Below are 21,222 nucleotides of genomic sequence, written 5' to 3'. Positions count from 1 at the left end.
CTCCCTTCTCTCACCCCTCTCCCTTCTCTCACCCCTCTCCCTTCTCTCACCCCTCTCCCTCTCTCACCCCTCCCTTCTCACCCCCTCTCCTCTCCACCCTCTCCCTTCTCTCACCCCTCTCCCTTCTCTCACCCCTCTCCCTCTCTCACCCCTCTCCCTTCTCTCACCCCTCACCCTTCTCTCACCCCTCACCCCTCTCTCACCCCTCTCCCTTCTCTCACCCCTCACCCCTCTCTCACCCCTCACCCTCTCTCACCCCTCACCCCTCTCCCTTCTCATCACCCCTCACCCCTCTCTCACCCCTCACCCCTCTCCTTCTCTCACCCCTCACCCTCTCTCACCCTCTCTCACCTTCCCTCACCCTCTCCCCTCTCCTCTCCCTTCTCTCACCCTTCTCTCACCCCTCACCCTCTCCCTTCACCCTTCTCTCACCCTCTCTCACCCCTCTCTCACCCCTCTCCCTTCTCTCACCCCTCACCCCTCTCTCACCCCTCACCCTCTCTCACCCTTCTCTCACCCCTCACCCCTCTCTCACCCTTCTCTCACCCCTCACCCTCTCACCCCTCACCCTCACCAGCCTTCTCTCACCCCTCACCCCTCTCTCACCCTTCTCTCACCCCTCACCCTCTCTCACCCTTCTCTCACCCCTCACCCCTCTCTCACCCTTCTCTCACCCTCTCTCACCCCTCTCCTCTCACCCCTCTCTCACCCCTCTCTCACCCCTCTCTCACCCCTCTCTCACCCCTCTCACCCTTCTCTCACCCCTCACCCTTCTCTCACACTTCTCTCACCCCTCACCCTTCTCTCACCCTCACCCTTCTCTCACCCCTCACCCTTCTCTCACCCCTCACCCTTCTCTCACCCCTCACCCTTCTCTCACCCCTCACCCTTCTCTCACCCCTCACCCTTCTCTCACCCCTCACCCTTCTCTCTTCTCTCACCCCTCACCCCTCTCTCACCCCTCTCTCACCCTTCACCCTTCTCTCACCCCTTCTCCCTTCTCTCTCACCCCCTCTCTCACCCCTCTCTCACCCCTCTCTCACCCCTCTCTCACCCCTCTCCCTTCTCTCACCCTTCTCTCACCCCTCTCACCCCTTCTCTCACCCCTCACCCTTCTCTCACCCCTCACCCTTCTCTCACCCCTCACCTTCTCTCACCCCTCACCCTTCTCTCACCCCTCACCCTTCTCTCACCCCTCACCCTTCTCTCACCCCCTCACCCTTCTCTCACCCCTCACCCTTCTCTCACCCCTCACCCCTCTCTCACCCTTCTCTCACCCTCACCCCTCTCTCACCCTTCTCTCACCCCTCACCCCTCTCTCACCCTTCTCTCACCCTTCTCTCACCCCTCTCCCTTCTCTCACCCCTCTCTCACCCCTCTCCTCACCCTCTCACCCTTCTCTCACCCTTCTCTCACCCCTCACCCTTCTCTCACACTCTCTCACCCCTCACCCTTCTCTCACCCCTCACCCTTCTCTCACCCCTCACCCTTCTCTCACCCCTCACCCTTCCCTCACCCTGCCCTCACCTCACCCTTCCCTCACCCTTCCCTCACCCTTCCCTCACCCTTCCTCACCCTTCCCTCACCCTTCCCTCACCCTTCCCTCACCCTTCCTCACCCTTCCCTCACCCTTCCCTCACCCTTCCCTCACCCTCCCTCACCCTTCCTCACCCTCCTCACCCTTCCCTCACCCTCCCTCACCCTCCCTCACCCCTCACCCCTTCCCTCACACCCTCACCCTTCTCTCACCCCTCACCCCTCTCCCTTCTCTCACCCTCACCCTTCCTCACCCCTCACCCTTCCCTCACCCCTGCCCTCACCTCACCCTTCCCTCACCCTTCCCTCACCCTTCCTCACCCTCCTCACCCTCTCTCACCCTCTCACCCTTCTCTCACCCTTCTCTCACCCCTCCTCTCACCCCTCTCTCACCCCTCCCTCACCCTCTCTCACCCCACCCCTCTCCCTTCACCCCTCACCCCCTCACCCCTCACCCCTCACCCTTCTCACCCCTCACCCCTCACCCTTCTCACCCCTCTCACCCCTCACCTTCTCTCACCCCTCACCCCTCTCCCTTCTCTCACCCCTTCTCTCAGCCTACTCTCACCCTCTCTCACCCTTCTCTCACCCCTCTCTCACCCTTCTCTCACCCCTCTCTCACCCCTCTCTCACCCTCTCTCACCCCTCTCTCACCCCTCTCTCACCCCTCTCACACCCTCTCTCACCCCTCTCACACCCCTCTCACCCTTCCCTCACCCACCCTCACCCTTCCCTCACCCTTCCCTCACCCTCTCTCACCCTTCCTCACCCTTCTCTCACCCCTCACCCTTCACTCACCCCTCACCCTTCTCTCACCCCTCACCCTTCTCTCACCCCTCACCCTTACTCTCACCCCTCACCCCTACTCTCACCCTTCTCCTCTCTCACCCCTCTCACCCCTCTCTCACCCCTCTCTCACCCCTCTCTCACCCCTCTCTCACCCCTCTCTCACCCCTCTCTCTCTCTCACCCCACTCTCTTCTCTCACCCCTCTCTCTTCTCTCACCCCCTCTCTTCTCTCACCCCTCTCTCTCTCTCACCCCTCTCTCTTCTCTCACCCCTCTCTCTTCTCTCACCCCTCTCTCTTCTCTCACCCCTCTCTCTTCTCTCACCCCTCTCTCTTCTCTCACCCCTCTCTCTTCTCTCACCCCCTCTCTCTTCTCTCACCCCTCTCTCTCTCACCCCTCTCCTTCTCTCACCCCTCTCCCTTCTCTCACCCCTCTCTCACCCCTCTCTCTTCTCTCACACCCTCTCTCTTCTCTCACCCCTCTCTCTTCTCTCACCCCTCTCTCTTCTCTCACCCCTCCTCTCTCTCACCCCTCTCTCTTCTCTCACCCCTCTCTCTCTCCACCCCTCTCTCTTCTCTCAACCCCTCTCTCTTCTCTCACCCCTCTCTCTTCTCTCACCCCTCTCTCTTCTCTCACCCCTCTCCCTTCTCTCACCCCTCTCTCTCCTCTCACCCCTCTCCTCTCACCCCTCTCTCTTCTCTCACCCCTCTCTCTTCTCTCACCCCTCCCTCTCTCACCCCTCTCCCTTCTCTCACCCCTCTCCCTTCTCTCACCCCTCTCCCTTCTCTCACCCCTCTCCCTTCTCTCACCCCTCTCCCTTCTCTCACCCCTCTCTCACCCTTCTCTCACCCTTCTCTCACCCTCACCCCTCTCTCACCCCTCACCCCCTCTCTCACCCCTCACCCCTCACCCTCTCACACCCCTCACCCCTCTCTCACCCCTCACCCCTCTCTCACCCCTCACCCCTCTCTCACCCCTCACCCCTCTCTCACCCTTCTCCCTACTCTCACCCTTCTCCCTACTCTCACCCTTCTCCCTACTCTCACCCTTCTCCCTTCTCTCACCCCTCTCTCACCCCTCTCTCACCCCTCTCTCACCCCTCCTCACCCTCTCTCACCCCTCTCTCACCCCTCTCTCACCCCTCTCTCACCCCTCTCTCACCCCTCTCACTCACTCACCCCTCTCTCTTCTCTCACCCCTCTCTCTTCTCTCACCCCCTCTCTCTTCTCTCACCCCTCTCTCTTCTCTCACCCCTCTCTCTTCTCTCACCCCTCTCTCTTCTCTCACCCCTCTCTCTTCTCTCACCCCTCTCTCTTCTCTCACCCCTCTCTCTTCTCTCACCCCTCTCTCTTCTCTCACCCCTCTCTCTTCTCTCACCCCTCTCCTTCTCTCACCCCTCTCCCTTCTCTCACCCCTCACCCCTCTCCCTTCTCTCACCCCTCACCCTCTCCCTTCTCTCACCCCTCACCCCTCTCCCTTCTCTCACCCCTCACCCCTCTCCCTTCTCTCACCCCTCTCCCTTCTCTCACCCCTCTCCCTTCTCTCACCCCTCCCTCTCACCCCTCACCTCTCACCCCTCTCCCTTCTCTCACCCCTCTCCCTTCTCTCACCCCTCACCCCTCTCCCTTCTCTCACCCCTCTCTCACCCCTCTCCCTTCTCTCACCCTCTCTCACCCTCTCCCTTCTCTCACCCCTCTCCCTTCTCTCACCCCTCTCCTTCTCTCACCCTCACCCCTCTCCCTTCTCTCACCCCTCACCCCTCTCCCTTCTCTCACCCCTCTCTCACCCCTCTCTCACCCCTCTCTCACCCCTCTCCCTTCTCTCACCCCCTCTCTCACCCCTCTCCCTTCTCTCACCCTTCTCTCACCCCTCTCTCACCCCTCACCCCTCTCTCACCCTTCTCTCACCCCTCACCCCTCTCACACCCCTCTCTCCACCCCTCTCTCACCCCCTCTCACCCCTCTCACACCCTCTCTCACCCCTCTCTCAACCCTCTCTCACCCTTCTCTCACCCTCTCTCACCCCTCTCTCACCCTCTCTCACCCCTCTCTCACCCCTCACCCTTCTCTCACCCCTCACCCTTCTCTCACCCCTCACCCTTCTCTCACCCCTCACCCTTCTCTCACCCCTCACCCTCTCTCACCCCTCACCCTCACCTCACCCCCTCACCCTTCTCTCACACCCTCACCCTTCTCTCACCCCTCACCCTTCTCTCACCCCTCACCCTTCTCTCACCCCTCACCCTTCTCTCACCCCTCACCCTTCTCACCCCTCACCCTTCTCTCACCCCTCACCCTTCTCTCACCCCTCACCCTTCTCTCACCCCTCACCCTCTCTCACCTCTCACCCCTCTCACCCTCTCTCACCCTTCTCTCACCCCTCACCTTCTCTCACCCCTCACCCTTCTCTCACACCCCTCACCCTTCTCTCACCCCTCACCCTTCTCTCACCCTCACCCCTCACCCTTCTCTCACCCCTCACCCTTCACTCACCCCTCACCCTTCTCTCACCCTCACCCTTCTCTCACCCCTCACCCTTCTCTCACCCCTCACCCCTCTCTCACCCCTCACCCCTCTCTCCCTTCTCTCACCCCTCTCCCTTCTCTCACCCTTCTCTCACACCTCACCCCTCTCTCACACCTCACCCCTCTCTCACACCTCACCCCTCTCTCACCCCTCTCTCACCCCTCTCTCACCCTTCTCTCACACCTCCCCCACCCTTCTCTCACCCTTCTCTCACCCTTCTCTCACCCCTCTCTCACCCCTCTCTCACCCTTCTCTCACCCTTCTCTCACCCTTCTCTCACCCTTCTCTCACCCTTCTCTCACCCTTCACTCACCCTTCTCTCACCCCTCTCTCACCCTTCTCTCACCCCTCCCTTCTCTCACCCTTCTCTCACCCTTCTCTCACCCTTCTCTCACCATCTCTCACCCCTCTCTCACCCCTCTCTCACCCCTCTCTCACCCCTCTCTCACCCTTCTCTCACCCATCTCTCACCCCTCTCTCACCCCTCTCTCACCCCTCTCTCACCCTTCTCACCCTTCTCTCACCCCTCTCCCTTCTCTCACCCCTCTCCCTTCTCTCACCCCCTCTCCCTTCTCTCACCCCTCTCCCTTCTCTCACCTCTCCCTTCTCTCACCCTTCTCTCACCCCTCACCCCTCTCTCACCCCTCACCCCTCTCTCACCCCTCTCCCTTCTCTCACCCTTCCCTCACCCCTCACCCTTCTCTCACCCCTCACCCTTCCCTCACCCCTCACCCTTCTCTCACCCCTCACCCTTCTCTCACCCCTCACCCTTCTCTCACCCTTCTCTCACCCCTCACCCTTCTCTCACCCTTCTCTCATCCCTCACCCTTCTCTCACCCTTCTCTCACCCCTCACCCTTCTCTCACCCTTCTCTCACCCTCACCCTTCTCTCACCCCTCTCTCACCCCTCACCCCTCTCCCTTCTCTCACCCCTCTCTCACCCTTCTCTCACCCCTCACCCTTCTCTCACCCCTCACCCCTCTCTCACCCTTCCCTCACCCCTCACCCTTCCCTCACCCTTCTCTCACCCCTCACCCTTCTCTCACCCCTCACCCTTCTCTCACCCCTCACCCTTCTCTCACCCCTCACCCTTCTCTCACCCCTCACCCTTCTCTCACCCCTCACCCCTCTCTCACCCTTCTCTCACCCCTCTCTCACCCTTCTCTCACCCTTCTCTCACCCTTCTCTCACCCTTCTCTCACCCTTCTCTCACCCCTCACCCTTCTCTCACCCCTCACCCTTCTCTCACCCCTCACCCTTCTCTCACCCCTCACCCTTCTCTCACCCCTCACCCTTCTCTCACCCCTCTCTCACCCTTCTCTCACCCCACACCCTTCTCTCACCCCTCACCCTTCTCTCACCCTCACCCTTCTCTCACCCCTCTCTCACCCTTCTCTCACCCCTCACCCTTCTCTCACCCCTCACCCTTCTCTCACCCCTCACCCTTCTCTCACCCTTCTCTCACCCCTCACCCTTCTCTCACCCTTCTCTCACCCCTCACCCTTCTCTCACCCTTCTCTCACCCCTCACCCTTCTCTCACCCTTGACGACTTTGCTCACCTGCCTGCTCACCTCCTCCTTCTCTCACCCTTCTCTCACCCCTCACCCTTCTCTCACCCTTCTCTCACCCCTCACCCTTCTCTCACCCTTCTCTCACCCCTCACCCTTCTCTCACCCTTCTCTCACCCCTCACCCTTCTCTCACCCTTCTCTCACCCCTCACCCTTCTCTCACCCTTCTCTCACCCCTCACCCTTCTCTCACCCCTCACCCTTCTCTCACCCCTCACCCTCTCTCACCCCTCTCTCACCCCTCTCTCACCCCTCACCCCTCTCTCACCCCTCTCTCACCCCTCACCCTCTCTCACCCTCACCCTTCTCTCACCCCTCACCCTTCTCTCACCCCTCACCCTTCTCTCACCCCTCACCCTTCTCTCACCCCTCACCCTTCTCTCACCCCTCACCCTTCTCTCACCCTTCTCTCACCCCTCACCCTTCTCTCACCCCTCACCCTTCTCTCACCCCTCTCTCACCCCTCTCTCACCCCCTCACTCACCCCTCTCTCACCCCTCTCTCACCCCTCTCTCACCCTTCCCTCACCCCTCTCTCACCCTTCCCTCACCCCTCTCTCACCCTTCCCTCACCCCTTCCCTCACCCCTCTCTCACCCTTCCCTCACCCCTCTCTCACCCTTCCCTTACCCTTCCCTCACCCCTTACCCTTCCCTCACCCCTTACCCTTCCCTCACCCCTTACCCTTCCCTCACCCCTTACCCTTCCCTCACCCCTTACCCTTCCCTCACCCCTTACCCTTCCCTCACCCCTTACCCTTCCCTCACCCCTTACCCTTCCCTCACCCCTTACCCTTCCCTCACCCCTTACCCTTCCCTCACCCCTTACCCTTCCCTCACCCCTTACCCTTCCCTCACCCCTTACCCTTCCCTCACCCCTTACCCTTCCCTCACCCCTTACCCTTCCCTCACCCCTTACCCTTCCCTCACCCCTTACCCTTCCCTCACCCCTTACCCTTCCTTACCCTTCCCTCACCCCTTACCCTTCCCTCACCCCTTACCCTTCCCTCACCCCTACCCTTCCCTCACCCCTTACCCTTCCCTCACCCCTTACCCTTCCCTCACCCCTTACCCTTCCCTCACCCTCACCCCTTACCCACCCCTCCCTTCCCTCACCCCCTTACCCACCCCTCTCCTTCCCTCACCCCTTACCCACCCTCTCCCTTCCCTCACCCCTACCCACTCCCTCACCCCCTTACCCACCCCCTCACCCCCTTACCCACCCCTCTCCCTTACCACCCCTCTCCCTTCCCTCACCCCTCTCCCTTCCCTCACCCCTCTCCCTTCCCTCACCCCTCTCCCTTCCCTCACCCCTCTCCTTCCCTCACCCCTCTCCCTTCCCTCACCCCTCTCCCTTCCCTCACCCCTCTCCCCTTCCCTCACCCCTCTCCCTTCCCCTCACCCTCTCCCTTCCCTCACCCCTCTCCCTTCCTCACCCCTCTCCCTTCCTCACCCCTCTCCCTTTCCTCACCCCTCTCCCTTCCCTCACCCCTCTTTCCCTCTCCCCTCTCCCTTCCCTCACCCCTCTCCCTTCCTCACCCCTCTCCTTCTCTCACCCCTCTCCCTTCTCACCCCTCTCCCTTCTCTCACCCTCTCCCTTCTCTCACCCCTCTCCCTTCTCTCACCCCTCTCCCTTCTCTCACCCCTCTCCCTTCTCTCACCCCTCTCCCTTCTCTCACCCTCTCTCACCCCTCTCCCTTCTCTCACCCCTCTCCTTCTCTCACATCTCCCCCTCGTTGCCGACACACCGGCATGGAAAGGTTAAGGAGGGGAGCGACGCTCTGCGGGGACTCACCTCGGTACAAACTGATTGGCTGGTCTCTTGGGGCGATATCGGGGTGGACCATAAAGAGCAATGTGGGGGAAGGCCGTGCCGAAATACGCCCCGTCTGTGTGGTGATGGCGGGAGGACTTGGGGGTGTAGACATCCATACACTTGGGACAATACAGCTTCACCATCGCCTCGCCGGGGATATCAGAGAGACCTGGGGCGGGGGCGAGAGGAAACCATTCAGAAACAATACAGGAGGGCGAGACGCAGAGCGGGCGACACGCAGAGCGAGAGAGCGAGACACAGATCCAGAGCGAGACGCAGAGCAAGAGAGCGAGACGCAGAGCGGATGAGACGCAGATCCAGAGCGAGACGCAGAGCGGGGGAGACGCAGATCCAGAGCGAGACGCAGAGCGGATGAGACGCAGATCCAGAGTGAGACGCGGAGCGGGCGAGACGCAGATCCAGAGCGGGGGAGGCAGCAGAGCGAGCGACACGCAAAGCAAGAGAGCGAGACGCAGATCCAGTGCGAGACGCAGAGCGGATGAGACGCAGATCCAGAGCGAGACGCGGAGCGTGCGAGACGCAGATCCAGAGGGGGGGAGGCGGCAGAGCGAGCGACACGCAGAGCAAGAGAGCGAGACGCGGAGCGGGTGAGACGCAGATCCAGAGCGGGGGAGGCGGCAGAGCGAGCGACACGCAGAGCAAGAGAGCGAGACGCGGAGCGGGTGAGACGCAGATCCAGAGCGGGGGAGGCGGCAGAGCGAGCGATACGTAGAGCAAGAGAGCGAGACGCAGATCCAGAGCGAGACGCGCAGCGGGTGAGACCCAGAGCGAGCGACACACAGAGCAAGAGAGCGAGACGCAGAGCGGGCGAGACGCAGAGCGGGCGAGACGCAGAGCGGGCGAGACGCAGAGCGGGCGAGACGCAGAGCGGGCGAGACGTAGAGCGGGCGAGACGTAGAGCGGGCGAGACGCAGAGCAAGAGAGCGAGACGCAGAGCTTGCGAGGTGACGTCGCACGCAGCAGAGACGACGCGTCACTACGTTCCTCCTCCGGCCGGCTGTGTTTGTTTTACTCCCCTGCGGTGTGTGAGCGCGAGGTGAAGGGGTTTGATTTTGGAGCCGGAAGAACTTGGCCCCCGGAATATCTGGCACTCTCGGGACCCCGCTATTGTGTGGGTTTACACGCCCTCATCTCCCCCTCCCTCAGGCTCCCACCGTGATGTTTGGATTCATTGTGATCCTATTTTGTGTTTTACTATAAATATTAATTACGTTTCATTTCACACTGATAGTGGGTTTCTATTCTGCGCCCTGCTATATGTGCGCGTATATCCGGTTGTTTGCCCCGCTGCGAATCACGGGAGAGCGAGGCGCTGCAGAGAGACTTTCACACGCACGCAGGGACATCGTAAGGTTTCTGGGACCGCGCGCAACTAATACTTTTTCTTGCGGGCGGCAGGGCGAGAGAGCGACAGAGCTTGCGAGCGGCAGGGCGAGAGATCTTGCGAGCGGCAGGGCGAGGGGGTGACGGCTTGCGAGCGGCAGGGCGAGAGGGCGACAGAGCTTGCGAGCGGCAGGGCGAGAGGGCGACAGAGCTTGCGAGCGGCAGGGCGAGAGGGCGACAGAGCTTGCGAGCGGCAGGGCGAGAGGGCGACAGAGCTTGCGAGCGGCAGGGCGAGAGGGCGACAGAGCTTGCGAGCGGCAGGGCGAGAGGGCGACACGCAGAGGGCGAGATGTAGAGCGAGAGGCGACACCGCAGTAGTGCCGGACCTGAATCTCTTACCGATAGGCAGCATGGGCTGATTCTCACAGTACACACGGGGACAGTAACCAAAGTCTCCCTGCTGGTATTTCTCCAACTGCAGGGGGACAGACACAGTGATACAGGTCAGACAGGTCAGACAGGTCAGACAGGTCAGACAGACAGACACAGTAATACAGGTCAGACAGTGATACAGGTCAGACAGTGATACAGGTCAGACAGTAATACAGGTCAGACAGGTCAGACACAGTAATACAGGTCAGACAGTAATACAGGTCAGACAGTAATACAGGTCAGACAGTAATACAGGTCAGACAGTAATACAGGTCAGACAGGTCAGACAAACACAGTAATACAGGTCAGACAGTAATACAGGTCAGACAGTAATACAGGTCAGAGAGGTCAGACAGACACAGTAATACAGGTCAGACAGACAGACAGTAATACAGGTCAGACAGGTCAGACAGGTCATACAGACTTCTATACACACACGGAAAAAGGAAGAAGGTTTCAGGACAACAACAAAAAAGGTCCCTACTTCAGGACGGACACACACACACACACACACACACACACACACCTCCCCCCTAACACTTGCTCTCTTATCCCCCCCATTCCTTTGATACCTTATAATGTCCCCAATTCTCCCCGCCTCTCTCCCCTTCTCCAGCGTTCTTATCTTCTCCTCACGCGCCCACCGACTTCCTCTCATCTTCTGCTTTGTGTATACTTTATAGCTATGCCACCCTACCAATCATCCATACCACCATGCCACCCTACCAATCATCCATACCACCCAGCCATACCACCCTCTCATCCATACCACCATGCCACCCTACCAATCATCCATACCACCCTGCCACCCATACCACCCTATCATCCATACCACCATGCCACCCTACCAATCATCCATACCACCATGCCACCCTACCATCCATACCACCATGCCACCCTACCAATCATCCATACCACCATGCCACCCATACCACCATGCCACCCTACCAATCATCCATACCACCATGCCACCCTATCATCCATACCACCATGCCATCCTACCAATCATCCATACCACCATGCCACCCATACCACCCTATCATCCATACCACCATGCCACCCACACCACCCATCATCCATACCACCATGCCACCCTACCAATCATCCATACCACCATGCCACCCTATCATCCATACCACCATGCCACCCATACCACCCATCATCCATACCACCATGCCACCCTACCAATCATCCATACCACCATACCACCATGCCACCCTACCAATCATTCATACCACCATGCCACCCATACCACCCTATCATCCATACCACCATGCCACCCTACCAATCATCCATACCACCATGCCACCCATACCACCCTATCATCCATACCACCATGCCACCCATACCACCCTATCATCCATACCACCCTACCAATCATCCATACCACCATGCCACCCTATCATCCATACCACCCTATCATCCATACCACCCTATCATCCATACCACCATGCCACCCACACCACCATGCCACCCATACCACCCTACCAATCATCCATACCACCATGCCACCCTACCAATCATCCATACCACCATGCCACCCTACCAATCATCCATACCACTCAGCCACCCTATCATCCATACCACCATGCCACCCTACCAATCATCCATACCACCATGCCACCCTACCACCCTATCATCCATACCACCATGCCACCCTACCAATCATCCATACCACCATGCCACCCTACCAATCATCCATACCACCATGCCACCCTACCAATCATCCATACCACCATGCCACCCTATCATCCATACCACCATGCCACCCTACCACCCTATCATCCATACCACCATGCCACCGTACCAATCATCCATACCACCCAGCCACCCATACCACCCTATCATCCAAACCACCATGCCACCTATACCACCCTATCATCCTTACCACCATGCCACCCTACCAATCATCCATACCACCATGCCACCCTATCATCCATACCACCATGCCACCCTACCACCCTATCATCCATACCACCATGCCACCGTACCAATCATCCATACCACCCAGCCACCCATACCACCCTATCATCCAAACCACCATGCCACCTATACCACCCTATCATCCTTACCACCATGCCACCCTACCAATCATCCATACCACCATGCCACCCTACCAATCATCCATACCACCATGCCACCCTACCAATCATCCATACCACCATGCCACCCTACCAATCATCCATACCACCATACCAATCATCCATACCACCATGCCACCCTACCAATCATCCATACCACCATGCCACCCATACCACCCTATCATCCATACCACCATGCCACCCTACCAATCATCCATACCACCATGCCACCCATACCACCCTATCATCCATACCACCATGCCACCCTACCAATCATCCATACCACCATGCCACCCATACCACCCTATCATCCATACCACCATGCCACCCTATCATCCATACCACCATGCCACCCTACCAATCATCCATACCACCATGCCACCCTACCAATCATCCATACCACCATGCCACCCTACCAATCATCCATACCACCATGCCACCCATACCACCCTATCATCCATACCACCATGCCACCCTACCAATCATCCATACCACCATGCCACACATACCACCCTATAATCCATACCACCATGCCACCATACCATCCATACCACCATGCCACCCTACCAATCATCCATACCACTCAGCCACCCTATCATCCATACCACCATGCCACCCTACCAATCATCCATACCACCATGCCACCCTACCAATCATCCATACCACCATGCCACCCTACCATCCATACCACCATGCCACCCTACCAATCATCCATACCACCATGCCACCCTACCAATCATCCATACCACCATGCCACCCTACCAATCATCCATACCACCATGCCACCCATACCACCCTATCATCCATACCACCATGCCACCCTACCACCCTATCATCCATACCACCATGCCACCGTACCAATCATCCATACCACCCAGCCACCCATACCACCCTATCATCCAAACCACCATGCCACCTATACCACCCTATCATCCATACCACCATGCCACCCTACCAATCATCCATACCACCATGCCACCCTACCAATCATCCATACCACCATGCCACCCTACCAATCATCCATACCACCATGCCACCCTACCAATCATCCATACCACCATGCCACCCTACCAATCATCCATACCACCATGCCACCCATACCACCCTATCATCCATACCACCATGCCACCCTACCAATCATCCATACCACCCTATCATCCATACCACCATGCCACCCTACCAATCATCCATACCACCATGCCACCCATACCACCCTATCATCCATACCACCATGCCACCCTATCATCCATACCACCATGCCACCCTACCAATCATCCATACCACCATGCCACCCTACCAATCATCCATACCACCATGCCACCCTACCAATCATCCATACCACCATGCCACCCATACCACCCTATCATCCATACCACCATGCCACCCTACCAATCATCCATACCACCATGCCACACATACCACCCTATAATCCATACCACCATGCCACCCTACCATCCATACCACCATGCCACCGTACCAATCATCCATACCACCATGCCACCTTATCATCCATACCACCATGCCACCCTACCAATCATCCATACCACCATGCCACCCATACCACCCTATCATCCATACCACCATGCCACCCTACCAATCATTCATACCACCATGCCACCCTATCATCCATACCACCATGCCACCCTACCAATCATCCATACCACCATGCCACCCATACCACCCTATCATCCATACCACCATGCCACCCATACCACCATACCAATCATCCATACCACCATGCCACCCTATCATCCATACCACCATGCCACCCATACCACCCTATCATCCATACCACCATGCCACCTACACCACCATGCCACCCATACCAATCATCCATACCACCATGCCACCCTACCAATCATCCATACCACCATGCCACCCTACCAATCATCCATACCACCCAGCCACCCATACCACCCTATCATCCATACCACCCTACCAATCATCCATACCACCATGCCACCCTACCAATCATCCATACCACCATGCCACCCTACCACCCTATCATCCATACCACCATGCCACCCTACCAATCATCCATACCACCATGCCACCCTACCAATCATCCATACCACCATGCCACCCTACCAATCATCCATACCACCATGCCACCCATACTACCCTATCATCCATACCACCATGCCACCCTACCAATCATCCATACCACCATGCCACCCATACCACCCTATCATCCATACCACCATGCCACCCTACCAATCATCCATACCACCATGCCACCCTATCATCCATACCACCATGCCACCCTACCACCCTATCATCCATACAACCATGCCACCGTACCAATCATCCATACCACCCAGCCACCCATACCACCCTATCATCCAAACCACCATGCCACCTATACCACCCTATCATCCATACAACCATGCCACCCTACCAATCATCCATACCACCATCCCACCCTATCATCCATACCACCATGCCACCCTACCAATCATCCATACCACCCTGCCACCCTACCAATCATCCATACCACCCTGCCACCCATACCACCCTATCATCCATACCACCCAGCCACCCATACCACCCTATCATCCATACCACCATGCCACCCTACCAATCATCCATACCACCCAGCCACCCATACCACCCTATCATCCATACCACCATGCCACCCTACCAATCATCCATACCACCCAGCCACCCATACCACCCTATCATCCATACCACCATGCCACCCTACCAATCATCCATACCACCATGCCACCCTACCAATCATCCATACCACCATGCCACCCTACCACCCTATCATCCATACCACCATGCCACCCTACCAATCATCCATACCACCATACCACCATGCCACCCTACCAATCATCCATACCACCATGCCACCCATACCACCCTATCATCCATACCACCATGCCACCCTACCAATCATCCATACCACCCATACCACCCTATCATCCATACCACCATGCCACCCTACCAATCATCCATACCACCATGCCACCCATACCACCCTATCATCCATACCACCATGCCACCCTACCACCCTATCATCCATACAACCATGCCACCGTACCAATCATCCATACCACCCAGCCACCCATACCACCCTATCATCCAAACCACCATGCCACCTATACCACCCTATCATCCATACCACCATGCCACCCTACCAATCATCCATACCACCATCCCACCCTACCACCCTATCATCCATACCACCATGCCACCCTACCAATCATCCATACCACCCTGCCACCCTACCAATCATGCATACCACCCTGCCACCCATACCACCCTATCATCCATACCACCCAGCCACCCATACCACCCTATCATCCATACCACCATGCCACCCTACCAATCATCCATACCACCCAGCCACCCATACCACCCTATCATCCATATCACCATGCCACCCTACCAATCATCCTTACCACCCAGCCACCCTATCATCCATATCACCATGCCACCCTACCAATCATCCATACCACCCAGCCACACAACCAATCATCCATACCACCATGCCACCCTATCATCCATACCACCCTATCATCCCTATCCCCCTACCCATCATCCATACCCCCTATCATCCATACCCCCTATCATCCATACCCCCTATCATCCATACCGCCTATCATCCATACCCCCTATCATCCATACCCCCTATCATCCATACCCCCATCATCCATACCCCCATCATCCATACCCCCATCATCCATACCCCCATCATCCATACCCCCATCATCCATACCCCCATCATCCATACCCCCATCATCCATACCCCCATCATCCATACCCCCATCATCCATACCCCCATCATCCATACCCCCATCATCCATACCCCCATCATCCATACCCCCATCATCCATACCCCCATCATCCATACCCCATCATCCATACCCCCTATCATCCATACCCCCTATCATCCATACCCCCCTACCTATCATCCATACCCCCCTACCTATCATCTATACCCCCCTACCTATCATCCATACCCCCCTACCTATCATCCATACCCCCCTACCTATCATCCATACCCCCCTACCTATCATCCATACCCCCCTACCTATCATTCATGGAACAGGCAAGCCACCCAAAACAATTACAGCAATGGGGGGTTGTCAGTAAGGCAGTAAACAAAATAGGATCCCATATAGTGCGTAAAGAGATAATAGTTATGTACCGGTACCCGGAAATTACCCGGTACCCGGCCTTATTTTCAGTACCCGGACCCGGCACCAGGGGGCTGGAAACCGGTGCCAGGGAATTTCCGTTCGGCTCTCTCGGTCCTCGTCTTGGAGCAGAAGAGGCCGCAGGAGCAGCGAGGAGGAGCGGCCAGAGAGGGCGAGGAGGAGGAGCGGCCGCAGAGGGCGAGGAGGAGGAGCGGCCGCAGAGGGCGAGGAGGGGCCGAGCAGCACTGTGGCGGTGCGAGCAGCAGAAGAGATCCTGGTGGCGGAGGTAGCAGCGGACGTCATTCTTCAGCCGGTGGGAGCAGCAGAAGACATCCTTCACAGCCGGTGAGAGCATAGGAACATGCGACCAAAGCAGGAGCGTTACTATTGGACAGCCGGGGAGGAGCAACTCCCGACTCCTGGTGCAGCTCCTGCCCGGCTGCCCAATAGAGCTCCCACCGACTGAAGAATGTCTTCTGCTGCTCCCAGCAGGATATCGCTGTGGTCCTCCTCACCCCCCGCCGCCGTGTGACTTGGATTACAATTACAATAAACCTTTTTGGCAAGTGCCTGTCCCCATGTACACAGATACAGGGAATATACACACACAGTATGTATACAAATAACTTGCCCCCACGCCCCCCCGACCCGCTCACATTGTGCGGAAACGCACAATGTAACTCGCGACTCATTCGGAGCCGCGGCAAAGTGAGCGATAACGCTGCCGTACGGTAACCGGACCCGCGGGAAACTCGAGTCCCACTCGCTAAAACATACGGAAAGGAGGCGCGGACGTACAGCACGCCAGGCCAGCGCTGGGCGCCAGCGGATCAACCCTATGACAAAGTACAGAGGGGACGGCCATCGACTAATGTCCACGAGGAAGAGATTTTAAGATCCGATACATAGGTGGATGCCGTGGGTGACAATTACCCGTGTCCCAATATCCAACATGCGTGGTACAGCGAGGACCATTACATAGCAATCAGGAAGACGGAGCCCACATGGAAGGCATATATGGTCACAACACAATCGTTGTCCATGCGGTTTGATTGAAATACACGAGATGGTACTGGAAAAATTCCCAGACAGTCACCAAGTGTCCGGTATTAGAAGGGTTGGCCATCATGAAGTAGATCAAGTTGGGTCTATTTGGCGTATAAGCAACTACTTGTCCACCCGGTTAAGCAGGTTGATGTAGTGAAGTCCTCAAGATCCATATCAGCGGGAAACCATGATGGGCATCCCGATCGATCGTTGGGACAAGGTGGGCACCTGTCGCCATTGAAACCATCCACGGGGGCAACACCCGTCGTCCTCAACGAGGATATCTTTCGTTCAGAGAACATAGCATGGCAGCGGTCGCCATTTTATCCCTACGTAGGTTATCTTGGTCTATGGAAACCGCGTCTTTGTGTCATCAGAGTGTCCTGGCGAGAACGGGGTGGTTGGGCAGGAACACTGGCGGAGGCTAAAAAGGAGTGGGACGTTTCCCACGAGACGTTGGGCATCACAAGGAGTCCATGGGGGACCTGTGTTCTGAGGTACATCGCGCCACGTTGGCACTCTCTAAAAAGGTATTCCCGTATACATCACAGATTGTAGAGCTCTGACACTAGACCCCACAAGTATGGGGTGCAGGGTGGAAGAAACGTGTCCAAGGTCTTCTCCTGCAGTCCCAGTGTGACGTCGATCAGGATTACGTGGCAATCCAAGAAACGGCATAGGGAGAGATTGAGGTTCAACCTTTGTGGGGCGTACTGTCTGCAATGCACGAGCCCAGAAGCAGCCACCACGTGAAGGTCTTGTGGCCAGCTCGATCGGCATGCCACGGAGTACTGTCTCACGAGGAAAATCCTTGGCTATCCGGCTTACCCAATGTACCACTGCAGCACGCTGTCTGGATGCTCGAACGGTTATCGGTTCATTGAGGTGTCTGTGGTTCTTTCCGACAACGTCTGGTTGGGCATTTCATGATGTAAACACGACCGCTCGTGAGACTCTCGATAAACATGTTTTTTGCCAGCCAATGTGTGGGGGGAAAAAAGCCCCACAATAAGGCGGTCACAAACTCACCCATCCATGGTCCCTGTAGCGTCCTGCTTGGGTGGTGGACACAGCGTTCCAGATCTGTTTTTACCGAAAGCCTTACGTAAATTACAGCCACTCTTATATCCCAAGAGCAGCCTCGATTTAAAACATCGGGTGTAAGCGACCAACACGTGAAAAGACGTGGCAGTACCTCCATATTGAGCGGTTTGATGGTATCCGATGTATAGCCGTAGGCACTGGAGAAGACGGGTAGATGTTTTTGCTACTTAAGGAGTTTGCCCGAATAGCAGCCGTGGCTGGGCGATGCTGGATGCGACGTCGGGTAAGCTGTAGCCCCGTGGAGGACTCTGGCCATCCGTCTTTGGCAATTGGTTCACTGTGAGTAGAGCAAGCCCTTCTTCAGAGCTGAGGTGGAGGAAGCTGCCAACACTCAAGTGTGTTTCTATTGGTGAAAAGACGTTTCTCTGGAAGGACATCTAGATGATGTATGGTGTCGAGGTCCGAGTGCCTGGTTAGTCAAGGAGTCAAACGGTGTTAAGATGGTTGTATAAACGTCCCTCTGACTTCCAAATCACAAATACGTCATCAACGTATCTACGATATTTTTTTTATAAACTTATTTCCACGGCAAGTTCTCATTATTGAAAACGTGCAAGGTCACGTTCGTGTACATGCGCAAGTTGGCGCTCGCACCGCTGTCCCAGAAAGTTGTAACTAATGTTTCGTGTACATGGAGTGACTAGGTGTCTGCTACCACCTAAATTCCCATATTTGTAGCTTTTATTTACCCTCGGTACACACAAACACACAGGGTCGGCGCCTCACCATCTGCGCAATGCCGCGGTTCGTCAGTATATAGCGAGCGTGGATCAGTCCGTATAACATCTCTGCCGCCTGCTCAATGAGGTCGCTCTGATTGGGGTTATCTTCTAACTCCTCATCTGGTGGGAGAAGGGGGTGAGAAGGGGAGCAGTGAGATATATTGTTTGGGGGGGGGGGGGGGGGGAGGGGGAGAGGAATGGTTACACACAGAGCACACACGCACGCGCACAGCTCACCAGGCTCCAGGTCGAGGATCATGTCCAGCGCTTGTCTGTAATGCGGAACCTGCTCATTGAGCCCCGTCAGATTAAACTTGTCCTGTATGTAATCTTCATCCACCTGCACAAGAGACAGAGCCTGGCACCTCTAGGGCTGCAACAAGGGGGTACGGAGGCCTGGCACCTCTAGGACAGGCATAGCGGGTTATATACAAAGCCTGGCACCTCTAAGGCTATGCTTATAGTGCCGGCGACGTGACGGTGGCTGGAAAATCAAATAGAGATGACTTCCAGAGATAGCGACCAATCCGTCGCGCCGCGCTTACTATAAGCGCACGACAGGGCGGCAATCCATTTGTTTTGCCGCAACGTCGCATCGCTGTCGCTATAAGCGCAGCCAAGGCTGGCACGGGGGATATACAGAGCCTGGCACCTCTACGACTGGCACAGGGGGCTATATACAGAGCCTGGCACCTCTAGGGCTGGCACAGGGGGCTATACATGAGCCTGGTACCTCTAGGGCTGGCACAGGGGGCTATATACAGAGCCTGGCACCTCTACGGATAGCACGGGGGGCATATACAGAGCCTGGCACCTCTAGGGCTGGCACAGGGGGTATACAGAGCCTACACCTCTAGGGCTGGCACAGGGAGCACATACAGAGCCTGGCACCTCTAGGGCTGGCACAGGGGGCACATGCACAACCTGGCACCTCTAGGACTGGCACAGTGGGCACATACAGAGCCTGGCACCTCTAGGACTTGTACAGGGGGCACATACAGAGCCTGGCACATCTAAGGCTGGTACAGGGGGCACAGTGGGCACATACAGAGCCTGGCACCTCTAGGACTTGTACAGGGGGCACATACAGAGCCTGGCACCTCTAGGACTAGCACAGGAGGCATATACAAAGCCTGCACATACAGAGCCTGACACCTCTAGGACTGGCACAGTGAGCACATACAGAGCCTGGCACCTCTATGAACTACACAGGGTCACATACAGAGCCTGGCACCTCTAGGACTGGCACAGGGGGCACATACAGAGCCTGGCACCTCTAGGACTGGCACAGGGGGCATATACAAAGCCTGCACATACAGAGCCTGGCACCTCTTGGACTGGCACAGTGAGCACATAGAGCCTGGCACCTCTAGGAATGGCACAGGGTCACATACAGAGCCTGGCACCTCTAGGACTGGCACAGGGGGGCACATACAGAGCCTGGCACCTCTAGGACTGGCACAGGGGGCATATACAAAGCCTGCATATACAAAGCCTGGCACCTCTCGGACTGGCACAGGGGGCACACAGAGCCTGGCACCTCTAGGATTGGCACAGGGGGCACATACAGAGCCTGGCACCTCTAGGGCTGGCACAGGGGGATATACAGAGCCTGGCACCTCTAGGGCTGGCACAGGGGGATATACAGAGCCTGGCACCTCTAGGACTGGCACAGGGGGATATACAGAGCCTGGCACCTCTAGGACTGGCACAGGGGGATATACAGAGCCTGGCACCTCTAGGACTGGCACAGGGGGATATACAGAGCCTGGCACCTCTAGGACTGGCACAGGGAGCTATATACAGAGCCCGGCACCTCTAGGACTGGCACAGGGAGCTACATACAGAGCCCGGCACCTCTAGGACCGCACATATATACCTCACAGAAGAATTCGTTGCCTCTCAGGCCGCAGAACCAGCTGATCCAGGACACTTCCTCCGAGCTGCTCATCCTCCCGCCTGCGGGAGAAACAAAGATGGCGGCGCGTTACAGGAGTGAGGGCGGAGACACGGAGGGGAGGGGGAGAGCGGTATACTGAGCGGTTCCTGACCTGTCGGTTTCCGCTGGGCACAGTAAAGATGGCAGCGCACCTCTCCCCCCCTCCTGCACACAGAGG

The 21,222-nt window shown here is 57.1% G+C and overlaps 1 protein-coding gene across 1 annotated transcript in view; it reads right to left on the bottom strand.

Annotated features, from left to right (window-relative positions):
- Window positions 1–8,188: 8,188 nt before the first annotated feature.
- CSNK2B (casein kinase 2 beta) overlaps window positions 8,189–21,222 on the bottom strand; it is a 13,124-nt gene continuing 90 nt past the window's right edge. The window contains exons 1-6 of the mRNA XM_075584195.1: window positions 21,157–21,222; window positions 20,985–21,064; window positions 19,343–19,445; window positions 19,110–19,225; window positions 9,974–10,049; window positions 8,189–8,399 (exon numbers count right to left, since the gene is read on the bottom strand). The exon at window positions 21,157–21,222 is cut by the window's right edge and continues 90 nt beyond it. Coding sequence (XP_075440310.1) covers window positions 8,206–8,399; window positions 9,974–10,049; window positions 19,110–19,225; window positions 19,343–19,445; window positions 20,985–21,056 — 561 coding nt within the window. The 5' untranslated portion in view covers window positions 21,057–21,064; window positions 21,157–21,222 and the 3' untranslated portion in view covers window positions 8,189–8,205. The remainder of the gene's footprint in view (window positions 8,400–9,973; window positions 10,050–19,109; window positions 19,226–19,342; window positions 19,446–20,984; window positions 21,065–21,156) is intronic.

This window comes from Ascaphus truei, unplaced genomic scaffold, assembly GCF_040206685.1.
Source record: "Ascaphus truei isolate aAscTru1 unplaced genomic scaffold, aAscTru1.hap1 HAP1_SCAFFOLD_475, whole genome shotgun sequence".
In the NCBI taxonomy this organism is placed as follows: Eukaryota; Metazoa; Chordata; class Amphibia; order Anura; family Ascaphidae; genus Ascaphus; species Ascaphus truei.
This window is presented reverse-complemented; position numbering and strand designations above follow the sequence as displayed.